We start from the raw sequence: 12953 nt of genomic DNA on the forward strand, positions 1-12953 counted from the left end.
TGACACTCAATTATTTTTACCTCATTGCAATATTTCTAAAGTTTAAACATTTTTAATGAATTAAATATATTCTTAAAAATTAATTATCTCGACCATAATTGGTTGAGTTCATTTGGTCTTATAGGACCCCTTTATTTGGAGCTCCTCCATATTGCATTTTTAGTGACAATATTTTCAGAAGCTATTTATTAATATAGTTAATACATTTATTTAGTTAAAATTAGAAATATGAATTGATTATTTATTTTAAAAAAGTCATTAAATGTGAAATTTCATATATTTACAAGTATATTACAGTAAACTAATTAACAAAAAAAATAAAATAGAATTTCTAAATTTATTATTAAAAAAAAACATAAATAAACTAGAAATTTCCACAACTTTGTATTTATATTTGTTATATTTTTACTATTAAATGAAAAATTTCTTACATTTTTAAATGCATCAAATGCACTTAATGCAATACATATAGTTACAATACACCAAATGCACTAAAGGCAATACATATAATTACAATATTCATTGCCATAAGACTACTTACACAAAACAATAATAATATTACCTTACATGAGTCTTTTTCTTAAAACATATATACTAATAATGAAAATAGTTATTATTATAAAATTAATATGACTTGGATACAATTTTTTAAAAATATTTATTTTAATATTTTTAAATTTTATTCTATATATATATTATCAACAATTTTAAAACTATATAACAATAAGAAGTACATACCACTATGTGGCACTTGTTATTATTGAAATTTTTTGTTTTTCCATTACATGTGACTAGTTTTGATTTTTGTTTAAATAGTTCCTATTTTCAAGGAAAAGTCTTCATAGAGAAACTTTAGCTTTTAATTTTAATTTTATTCCTTTCTTTTTGTTTGGGAATTTGAAATGACTCATTTCAAATTTTTTCTATTTTGAAGATATGCTTTTTCTTATTTCTTGTATATTTGAATTCCTTTAATTTATAAAATTGAAATTGATAGTTCTATATTTAATATTTTTTTATTATTAATTATTACTTAATCACATTTATAGCTATGTTTAAATCTTTAGTTTAATTTATATGTAACTATTAAATTAGTTATGATAATTTTAAAAATAAAATTTATCATAAGATTAATTTTATATTTAGTTTAATTGTATTATATTTGTTGAGTTATGATCAACTAGTATGTTTTATAGTCAAATTGGACGTTAGAAATAAATTGATCTTTTATTCATTTGGTATTGATATTTTATTTATTTACAAAAATTAATTAATCAATTTTAATAGTTTATGCTTTTTATATGTAGTTGATTTAAGATCTTTTGCGATGATTTATTTTACTAGAAGTTATAGTGTTTTAGAGTTGTGATGTTTTTATTTTGTGATGAGTTTTGAATTGCTTAGTTGGTCAAACCAAAACGAGAGGTTTTCTTTTCATGACTTCTTCTATGATTTTCATTTGTTCGAGACATTGTGTTGAGTCTTGTGTTTTTAAATAAAAGTTGCATTTATGAGATTTTTTATGTAGTGCTTTATGTTTACTTGGGTTTGGAGAACCAACTTGTTTTCGAGTTTCCTGTTAAGAAACCGAGTTTGATCATTATGGGTGTTGTGGTATGGGACACAACTTTGTCTTGTGTGCTTCAGAAAGGTTCTCTAGGTACATATCCTTAGGAGTGGCTTGTAGTAGGGGTCTGAGACCCAAAGAGGTTAGTGCTAGGGTAACCTATTGTAAGTTATGTAATAAGTGATAATCTAGTAATTAATATTTTGGGAAACACACTAAAAATATAAGTTAGAGATATAGCCTTGCCCATGCCTTCAGTGCTTGTATAAACTAAGGATAGGAATGAGATGGCAATATGACTAGTTTGCCTCATCTTCTTGAGAGGATATTTTGGTTCCACATGTGTCACGTTGAGGGTCTGGGGTTCAGAGTAATCGGTCTAGGGTAACTCAAGTAATTTGACCATGTGACGGCACTCCCTAATATATAGTTTGAGTCTCCTCTGTAGATTTTGTTTGTACCTTTGGTGGTGTACTTATTCCTGGATGTGTTTAATGTGGTTATTTACTTCCATTGGTTGTGATTGGTGGTTCATGGATGATGTACTTTTGACATGTGGTGGATATCTTTTATTGAGTTTATCTCATGATTTTGGTGATTTGATCTATTCTTGGTATATGTGTGATGTTTTGTTATGCAGTGTTGGTATTGGATTGAGTGCTCTTTCTTTTGGATTACCGTATCTTCTTAAGTAGTATGTGTTACCTTTGAGGTGATTTTGGCTATTAAGAATTCCTTGCCTAAGAATGTTTCTTGATTGATTCGCTGTATGTGGATCATTCATTATCTTCCCTGCATGGTGGAGTGGATGCCTAACTAGGTAACCATGTGGTCGAAAGGTAGTGTCTTCTTACCATTTGGGTCCCCCTTACATTGCCAATTGTTGGATTTTCAATGATGCAGTTGCACCTTTATCATTCTTATCTTAGAGACTTCTATTCAGTTGATGTCTATATATGTTATCATGTATTTTGATGTATTGTATCTATTATCACATACCCTGTGACATGTGCAATAGATGTTATTCATTGGATGTATCTATGCATTTGCTTATGAGATTATGTATCTATTATTTTTTTATGATTATGATACATTGTACTTGAGACTTAAACATATTAATATAACTTCTTAACGTAACTCAACATAAAAGAAACCTTGAAGAATTGAAAATATCTGTAATTGCTTATGTGTATATTTATATTACTTCCGCATTAATTCTATCTTGATGTTGTTTAAACTTTAAAAAAATACTTTAGTAAACATTGTTTCATATTAGATTTATTTCTCTTGCATTCCCAAACAGATGCAAACAGAAATTGCATATGATATTTTTTTCTACAATGTGGAACAATTTGTCCTAAGAATAACTCTCTCCTGCTGCGTTCAATAATTTAAACTTTAGTGTTCATTTGATTATAGTTTATTAATAATTAAACCATCAATCTTTACCGTTGAATAAACGGTCCAAATGTGGAAAATGGCGAAACCGCCATCAAATTCGAGGCCTTAGTGGGGAGTGAGAAGTACCATACTGTTCAGTTGCTCCATCAATGAATAACCCCCAAAATTCCCATTATTTCTTGTTCCCTAATCTTTCTTCAAATTAGCGAAAGACAAACCCTAAATGACAGCCACACCCATTGATATTCAGGCTAAATTAGACACACAAATTTAGTGAGGTCGGGATATCTCTTTTTACCAGAACCTTGACAGGCACATGGCAGTCATGACATCTCTGGTTTATGCGCTGCCTCTACCCCAACTGCTGCATGTGTCTCCATAAGATCCGACTGCAATTGTGGGTATATACACTATTTGTGCGGGAAGTCTTTAGCAATAACGTGGAGATTTTTTGTCAGCATTTGGGCAGTATATATTTGGGGAGTCTTCTTTAGCAGAGAGGGGGACTTGTTTTTCACCGTTTTTCCTGACGGGCGGCTTCCTTCAGACATTCTACTCCTTCGCTGTCAGTGGCGGGAATTTCTGTTTGCTGGGCGGCAGCTGCCGGAAATTGCAATTTTCTGGGAGAATGGGCATTCTGGGTTACGGGCCCGTATAAAGCAAACGAAATATATTTGCAAGGGGTTTGTGTGAAGGTGAAGCGGAATCATCGTTGCTGATGCGCAGGACAGATTCTCGGAAAGAGTCATGGGGAGTTAACATTTCTGAGACAAGATTGATGTTGAGATAAGTTGAAATTTGAACTCTGTTTCATGTTTTTGAGGTCGCCGTGTTCTTCTGTTGCTAGCCTGTGTAGCTAAAAGGAATTGTAATGAGAATTTTGTATCTTAATTTTGAGTGTTGAAATTCCTCATTTTGTATGTGGAGCTGCTCGGGTCGGTTGCGCCAGAATGTAAGGGGCTTTAAGGATAAAAAAAAAAAAATGGTTTTATCAGCTTTAAGGTTGCAGAGAAATTGATTGTATGGTGTTGCATTGTAGCCGAACAAGTGGGTTTATAGATTTTACAATTTAATCTCAGTTTCATCTTGTTTCCTTAATTGGTGGCGTTGGTTTGTTTTTGTTTGGGCTTGCTGATTACTGGAGGAAGGGATGGACTTCAGCAGGGGCATGAAAGTTGAAGTATGCTCCAACGAGGAAGGTTTTAGAGGTGCATGGTTTGAGGGGACAGTGGTTTCCAACGAGAGAGGAGGTATTTGTAAGGTACAACATGAGAAATTTGAGGATAAGAGGGGAAAACCCTTGGTGGAAGACATCCACTTCTCTCAAATAAGGCCACGCCCTCCTAAGATCAACTTAAGAAATTGCAAAGTTAATGATCATGTTAAAATATATGATGCACATTGTTGGTGGAGGGGTGTTGTTTCGGAGCTTCTCCCTGATGGTTGTTTTTCTGTAAATTTCCCAGAGTATGGAGAAAAGGTCTATTAGAAGTCGGCTATGAGGGTAAGACAAGAATGGCATAACGGCAAATGGTCTAGGTCAGGCAGCCTGTGCTTGAAGATAAGGATAAGTTCATTAACTCTGTTAGCCTTTCGATATTCTGATTAAGCAGTTTTATCTTCAATATTCTGAACAAGCAGTTTTATCTTGAAAACGATTTATGATCATTAGTTTATAGTGCCTTGTTAGTTGCACGTCTTCATATTTCTGATTTTAATCTCTAAATCACCCAATTGATAATGATTTGGCTTTTAATAATTCACTGTGGGGGAGAGAAAATTCTTTTATGTTTCATTCCAATATTAGACATCTGATGCTGCTTGATGCTCCACCATGTTAAATAACTGGCATGCATATATATATGAAATTTTACAAGCATGGGGGTAACCCGTTAATGTTTTTATGCCCACAAACTTCTCAAAGAGAGTGCACTTCATTAATTGTTTAACTGCATTCCCTTGAAACAGTCAATGATGAACCGATTGCTTTCTTCAATATTAGAGCATACTACCAATATATCATATGTTCTCATGACCTTGCAATGATTTTTTTGGTCGAAGGTTGTCATTGATGTCAAAGGTGCAGGCAGTTCTGTCATTGACGTTCAGTAATTAGGAAGAGCATAAGGCATCCGAAAGATTGATAACCATGTCTGAACATTTGAGTTCCAAGCGTACAGTGACAAGCTATGTGGGTCAGATTAGTTGATGTATATTTGTAATATCATCTTTTGTAATGAAACATAACTTAGTGTATAAAAAATGTTGAATTGAGCAAACACACATAATACAGTATTTGTGTGGAAAACTTCGTTAAAATATATTAGTGTAAAACTATGGGCCAATTTCTTAACTTTTATTGTTCAGGAATTTTCACAGTTAAGAAGTGTTCAAAATGTATGAACAATCATGACTCCGAAGTGTAGATAACAACAAATTGAAGAGTTCAAAATACAAACCACTTACTAGTAACTTACTAAATTTAACAAGTATTACTCATATAACTACATATTAATCACTCGTCAAAATTACTATTTTAGGCAAACCATGACTTACAATGTGTCTACAATGTGGCTACATGTGAATTATTATATTCCAGTGTTTAAGTGCCCGAGTTTTATCAGACAGAAAGTAATGACAGTGTGTTCATTGTGCTATATTGGTTGTCTGGGTTGGTCTTTTGGTTTAATGTGCCGAAGGTTTGTAACATGTGCTCATCGGAGATACTGTGTGGATGACGTTTGCGACTAGATAAGTTTACACTGGGTAATGCATGATGTGTTCTTTTGGAATAACGTGTGGGCTTTTGGACCTGGCCATTATATGTTTGAATAAGAGTTATTTCTGTGGCCAAGATCCATTAATCTTATTTGCAGCTGATGTGTGAATATAGTTATCTTGTAATTCATGTGTATATATATATATATATATGATCTAGGTTCATTCCTAGTGGATGCGTGTTAATGTAATTATCTGATATGTGTTATAATCAAGGTTGCATGGGTACTCGTACCCACACCCCTAGTACTCGTACCCACGTACCCAAGTACCGGGTACACGTATCCCACGTACCGGGTACTCAGTGGAGAGCATCATAGCTAAGGACCTTGATTAAGATTCTGATTTTTTTTTTGGTTTTTTGTTTTTGTATTAGCTTGTTGTTTATCAAACTTAATTCAATACCAAATCAGTTTGAAACTTTGATACTCATTAACAATAAACTCTATCACTGTTCAAGTCAAAAGTTTATCATTTGCAATATGTCATTGTCATATGGTTTAGGATCTTCTTGTTCATGTTTAAAGTCTGCCTTCTTTGTTATGCATCTAAGCATTTATCATGTATTATTATTTCAAACATATAGCAAATCTGAAACTGAAAACAGTACATTACATTTGCAAACTTTATCACTGTTCTTGTTTTGAAAAACCATTGTCATGACTCATAAAATCAGATTTTTTATAAATATAAAAGTGTAATTTTTAAATAAGTTTGACATATCCAAGTACCTCTGTCCCCTATTATGAAAAATACTTTAAACATTCAGCAATAGCATATATATATATACATATATTTGACTTATGGCTTATATTTTCAAATTTCTTGTTTTGAATGCTCAATGTCATGACTCATGACAGATATTTTGATTTTTATATTTTCTATAAAATATTAATTATAAAAAAAAAATTAGGCATACACACGTACCCCCGTCCCCTATTTTGAAAAATATGCGTACCCGTACCCGCTCCCGTACCCGTTCCCGTTCCCGTACCCACGTACCCATGCAACCTTGGTTATAATTGATCTGGAGTTGGAGCGATGCAATGTGCATTGCATCTCAACCATTGTGTTATGCACTGTGTAGGGTAGTTATGGTGTTTGTTGGGTGGTTCCAATGTTTTCTAAAGTAGAAGGAAGCTGAGTGTTCATTCTCGAAGGTCCGCTATCATATCTCTTCTACTTTGTTCAGATTGGTGTCTCATATATTGTGTTGGTGCTTGGATGTTGGATTAAGGGATTGGTGTCTTCTGTAGGTTGATGTCTGCAAATTTAATTGGGGATTGATCTTTCCGGTAGGTTTCTGGTTGGTTAGTGCTTATTTTATATTGTAAGTTCTAAATTATTTTGTGAGGTTGGATGGTAGTAAATCCAAGCAGCTATTCTCGCTGTGGCTTTTTTCTTTTAGGTTTCCACATACATATGATATTCTCATGTGCAAATGTGTTTATGGTTAACATTTGAATAATTGTTTCATTTACTGCTAATAATTATCTGGATTTGAAGTGATGATTTTGCAAATAGTAGTTCACCCCATGAGGCCCCCCTCCACTCACATCCTTCTCAAAATATTTTTGTGTTTAACAGATTTTTGTTTATTTGAATTAATAATCTGCCACTATCCATTGCAACAACACTATTCCAAATATCGAAAATGAAATATACACCGGCATCTTGAACAAAATGTTTGAGATTTGCAATAGATGATAAAATGTTGAAAAATTCTAGTACGAGATTTGAATAATAGACCGATTTCACGGAAAAAGGTACACAAGTTCCCATCCAATAATTGGGTATACACAACTGATAAAAATTAGAACTTATTTTAACTCAAAATAAATTGTTCATGATTCTATCCACATTTGAAACCATGTAAATCATAATGTCGTTGGCATTCTAAATCCACTGAGCCAAAGGCGTGGCTGCACCCTACAACTCCATTTACTGTTGGACTTAGAGGGTGAGAATTTAGAATTGGATTATCCTTAAAAACATAAAAATAAACTGAAAGTTTTCTTCATTCACACAATGATTAAAAAAGACTGACTGGAAGAGGATGATGGACAAGGAGAACTATGTTTTTCAAAGGTTTTGGCATCAGGAGAAGATGGAGTTATGTTAAAAATAGCTGTCAAATAACAAACTCCTATTTATATGAATATTATAAAAAGTTAGGGTAAAAGTAAGAATAAAAAGTTCAGCTACCAGTATGAAGACCAACAGAACATGATTGGGAAAAATGCAGATCAGAAAACAGTTATGTGAACAATATTTTAAGTTTACAACCAGGTAAAAGTAACTTGGTTTGCAATGATTGGAAAGCTATCAGGAATCCCATATGAAGCATTCGTATAAAAATATATACCCTTAAGGCCAAATAGCTCTGGAGTGGTACATTTCCAGTAATGTTATAAAACATGCGGTGACAACGACAGCTTTAAAAAATTGACAGATTTGTTTTGTTTTGATCAAGGACTTCATGCAGCGCAACTTGGAGGTAATAATAACTTTGCAAATTGGCGATTTGTACAAGTCAATGATCTCTTATCGGGTACATTTTTTATTTGCTTGATGCTCCATTGCTTCAATAGTGTTTTGTTTATGGGTAGTTTTTAAACACAAACGAATTCTTCCAATGATTGAGAATCAGAATCTTTGAACTTTTTAAGATAATTGTTCAGTAATGAATCAATTTTTCACCGATATATTTTTCTTCATATTTTGTATATATAATCGGCTTAATTTAGATGATTAATTAAATTATGTTATAGTTGTGCTGAAAATTTAGGTTGCATAGAAGTTCTCCCATAAAGGGTAAACAACTGCGGTTGGCAACAGGTGATATTGATTCTTGATGAATGAGGATCTGCCCAATCAAAGGAGCAATCATCCCAGCCCGGTGAATGGTAAAAAAGCCCAGTAGCATCAACACTGCATTCCTAGAATGAAGACCATTTTGATGTTAGTATCAACACTGCATTCCTAGAATAGAGAACCTTTTGATGCTAATATAAAGAACTTTGATGACGCTACATGACAAAAGGAATGATTCGCACAATAATCTTTTGAAGTTTCATATATACTTGACATCTCAGAACAGTGAATATTTAACAGTTCTTTAAGTACTCAAGACGACATCACGAAAGTTCATTAAATTCAAACTAAAACTTGTTTGTGCTGATGCAAGTGTTGCAAGTGTCCATTTCCAAAATGGACATATCTTACTACCAAGATGGCTCCCTGTAACAACTATACACTGATGGAAAAGGTTTCCTCAATATCACCTCCATTTGTCATATGCATACACATGCCATCTGTAAATAATAAAATCATTCATGTTCTTTCAATTTCCTTCCCAGATATTTTAATTAGGTGTATACTGAACTTGTTTTAGAACTAAGGTGTAAGCATTTGAGTACATCTAGTTAAAACAACGACAATTATGGCCAAAATTAAAATAGTGCAAGCAGCGAAAGACATGGGTGGATAGGGTCTCATCAAGCACAACAAGATTGCTTCAGACGGATGCTTAATATAAGAAACACCGCACAAAATTCTCTTCTCATGCTTTGTCCCAGCGAAGTATCTTATTTTGTAGCATCATGCGGGACTCAATCTTAGTTTGTGCAGATTATTGTTGTCTGCTTGTTATGGAGGAACAGAGTTGTAACCACTATACCTCGATATTTCTCTTTTGATGAAAGATGGTACTATGATCTGTGCATCTGCAGCCACTTTTTATAATAACTTAACAGGTGCGGATCACAGTTTGCTCCAACATCACTGCCTCATCTTTTCTATGGCAGTAAAATTATATAGGCTCGAGGTAACGTACGTTTTATGTATCCTTTTCTCTTCTTGGTAAAATATGGGTCGGTTTATTAGCCACCTTGAGGAAATGTAAGGCGAGCTTAGTTTAGATTTTTAAGGTTTCTATTTCTTAGCTACACAATTATTACCTTACGACCTCACTGGTCCAGATGTTACAGCCTGCTTCCTTACGGTAGGTGTATTCGAAATGAGGTGAGAGTCTTCCATGTGCCCTGCTTTACCATTAGACCACCTCTCCTGGGAATTCTTCGCCTTTAACATAAGTTGCTTTTACATTTTTCGACCACAGGGGAAAGGACAATATTTTATTTCTCATACCAATGTTACAGATCTGATTTTGCTTGGTGCTCCTCTACATCTTAAATGAAGATAACTATTGATTGAAGACTTATATGTAAATCAAATATATTCCCTTTTTCAGTCAATATACATAGGAAACGATTCAGCTTTTTATAGCTTATGAAAATATGGCTACTTCAGGGCGATTTTTCAGTCAATATACATAGGAAACGATTCAGATTTTTTTAGCTTATAAAAGTATGATTACTTGTGATTTTTGTCAATATACATATAAAATGATTCAGTTTTTTTTTGCTTATAAAAATATGACAATATGACACTTCAGGGTGATAACATTTGGTGTACATGTTGATTGAAGACTGATATGTATATCAAATATAATTCCTTTTTAGATTAATGTACATAGGAATTGATTCAGCTTCTCAAAAAAAAGGTTAGATTTTCATTTATTTATTATTTTAGACAATGAAAAGAAAACTTCTTCAAGAAAAATATGTTATCACATTTAAATTATAATCCTTTTTCAGATTAATATGTATGAGAACTAATTCAGCTTCTTTAAAAAGTTGAATTTATCTGTTATTCTAGATTGTGTAAAATATGATACTGCAAGATCATAACATTGTCTCTATATTTTGATTAAAGACTAATGTGTACATCGGATATAATCCTCCTTTTTAAGTTAGTATGCATAAGAAATGATTCAGCATCTTGTAATTATATTAGATTAAAAACATATGACTACTTGTGGATCATAACATTGCTTCTACTGGCAAGAAGCAGGGAACTATGGAGAAACAATTGGATTATGTGACACAAAATGCACTTGGTAAGCGGAAGCAAGTGAAGGGTCCGAGAGAAGGTGTAAGTCAGGCAGGTATTGAGAAACAATTGGATAAGGTGGCACAAAACCTAACTGTAAAGCGGACACGGATACAGTTATATGGTTTGACTGAAGATGGGCTACTTATCTCTCAAGCGTCACGATCCAAAATATCATCTTCTTCTAAAGGAAAAAGTTTAGGTAACTTTTTCTTTTACCTAAACTTTTTCCTTTATTATGTTCATTTATATAGATGTATTTTATTTATTCATTATTTAAATTTGATAGATTTATTTGTTCTATTGTAATATCATCTTCTTCTAAAGGAAATGGTTTAGGTAACTTTTTCTTTGATTATGTTCATTTATAGAGCTGTATTTTATTTATTCATTATTTAAATTTGATATATTTGTTTGTTCTATTGATATATTTATTCATGATCTTTTGTATGTGCAGGGGTTAGGGAGGAGTTCAATGATTTGGGGAGTAGGGTTACCGCTTTGGAAAATATTCTTGGTGTTATCCAAGGGCAGTTGAATGTACTTTTAGGTCAAGAGAAGTCCAACCTTGGAAGAAAGTTGTAGCATAATGAGAACTAGTCAGGCATGGGCAATTTTATTATTTTGGGCCTTATTTCATTTGCTCGACCTTTTAATAAAAAATTTGAACATATAAATTAAAATTAGCATTTATATTCTACCTAGTATAGTTTGTAGAATTATATGCGGACTCTTGAAGTGCTATCCTAATTACTCAGTACTATCTAATTTTTTACCGAGCCAATTTTGACAAGTTCAAATCTTTTAGATGTAAGAATTACAAGAATAAAAATATCAACTTGGATAAAGCTCACATTTTTATTTTTCTCTATAAAACCATACATTTTCTCTTCTCAAATGTCAATTTTAATACACATTTTATAATTGATTTTTGCAAACAAAAAAATAGTAAATATATTTTTAATTTTTAATTTTTCTATATTAATAACTATTGTAAAGTTTTTGGCATATTTGCCAATTAAATACACAAAACTGTCAACCATAGTGTGTAGAATCATCAACTTAATAATTATTACCTTTTTATTCCATTATAGTACACACTTTTCAATATACGGGAACACTCTTTCAACAACTTTAGCCACTCTGTAGCTGTTGATTATAACTTGCATTGCCATCTCATGATACTAACTTCACTTTATAATTAGCATCCGATCAATGCTTATGACGATTCCCTAAGACAATCGTTGTAGTAGACCCCATTGATCCCATTGGAAAGTGTGGATAAACTTTTGAACCTATGCAAGGATGCTCTCTCGTAAATTTGATTGTTAGTTGTTTTATTCCATATTCTATAAATGTTTTCAGACCTTCAAACTAGAGGAACCCACCTTACACCTTGCTACATATAGTTCCCTTTTAAATTATTATATTTTCAAAATTTTACAAATAAATTATTATTTATTTTTTTTCAAATTTTTAGAATTGAAATTACTATTTATTTAGACTCTTTGTGAGAGCTTTATTTTAAAATTAAATTTTATGCTAAAAAATTGTTGCCTTTATCTAGTGTTTTTTATGGGAGATGCAACTATTTTCAGCTCTATCTTCTTATATGTTTTTTTCACTTTTATTCCTATTTTTTCCCTTTTATTCTTATTTTTTCTCTTTTTATCCTTATTTCATGAATTGTCTATGGTAAATGAAAATAAATTTAAAAATATATACAATTGGTGAGTCCCTCGTAGTAATTGACAACTAATGGGCTTGTCAGATGAATCTCTTTTTTTTCTCACTTGTTTTATCAGTTTCAAAATAATTTAAAAAATGCTTAACTTACATTTCGATTGCCAAATGAGTTTTTTAAGATTATATATATTGAATAGGAGAAAATAGGACTTATCCTCAATCCATTAACCCAAAAGGATTGATCCAAATTGATTAACCACAAGGAAGTGATCAATGCACAAATGGATCATGTGATGGAGAAATCTTCAACAAGAGGGCTCCATAGAGATTGAATCCTTCTATGGCTAACAATAGACTTCCTTGATGAATTAGATGCTTGAACACTTGAATGCTTGAATGCTTGATAGATAGTAGATAATAACTTTGCTCATCAATAGTGGATCGTCAATCATAGTTCATAGTTCGTAGATGTCAAAATGAGGGAAGAAGGCTTCCTTATATAGAGATCTAGGGCACAAACTTCTAGAGAAGGCCAACATAGGAGCATTAAATCCTAATTAACGTTAAC

The 12953-nt window shown here is 32.3% G+C and overlaps 1 protein-coding gene across 8 annotated transcripts; it reads left to right on the forward strand.

The window, feature by feature from the left end:
- Positions 1–3076: 3076 nt before the first annotated feature.
- On the forward strand, positions 3077–11403 carry LOC149569311 (uncharacterized). Of its 8 annotated transcripts, none has more exons than XM_089822034.1 (4): positions 3077–4229; positions 4435–4539; positions 10661–10901; positions 11157–11403. In XM_089822034.1, exons 3-4 carry the CDS (start codon positions 10667–10669, stop codon positions 11282–11284), a joined length of 363 nt encoding a protein of 120 aa, XP_089678160.1. In that variant the 5' UTR covers positions 3077–4229; positions 4435–4539; positions 10661–10666; the 3' UTR covers positions 11285–11403. The 8 variants fall into 8 exon arrangements, with proteins under 8 accessions (XP_089678160.1, XP_089678155.1, XP_089678159.1 ...); XM_089822029.1 differs by having other exon boundaries at positions 4435–4472; XM_089822033.1 differs by having other exon boundaries at positions 3077–4539.
- The last annotated feature ends 1550 nt before the right edge of the window (positions 11404–12953 follow it).

This window comes from Cupressus sempervirens, chromosome 3 (genome assembly GCF_028749045.1).
Source record: "Cupressus sempervirens isolate cs-2001-9-10 chromosome 3, ASM2874904v1, whole genome shotgun sequence".
Lineage (NCBI taxonomy): Eukaryota > Viridiplantae > Streptophyta > Pinopsida > Cupressales > Cupressaceae > Cupressus > Cupressus sempervirens.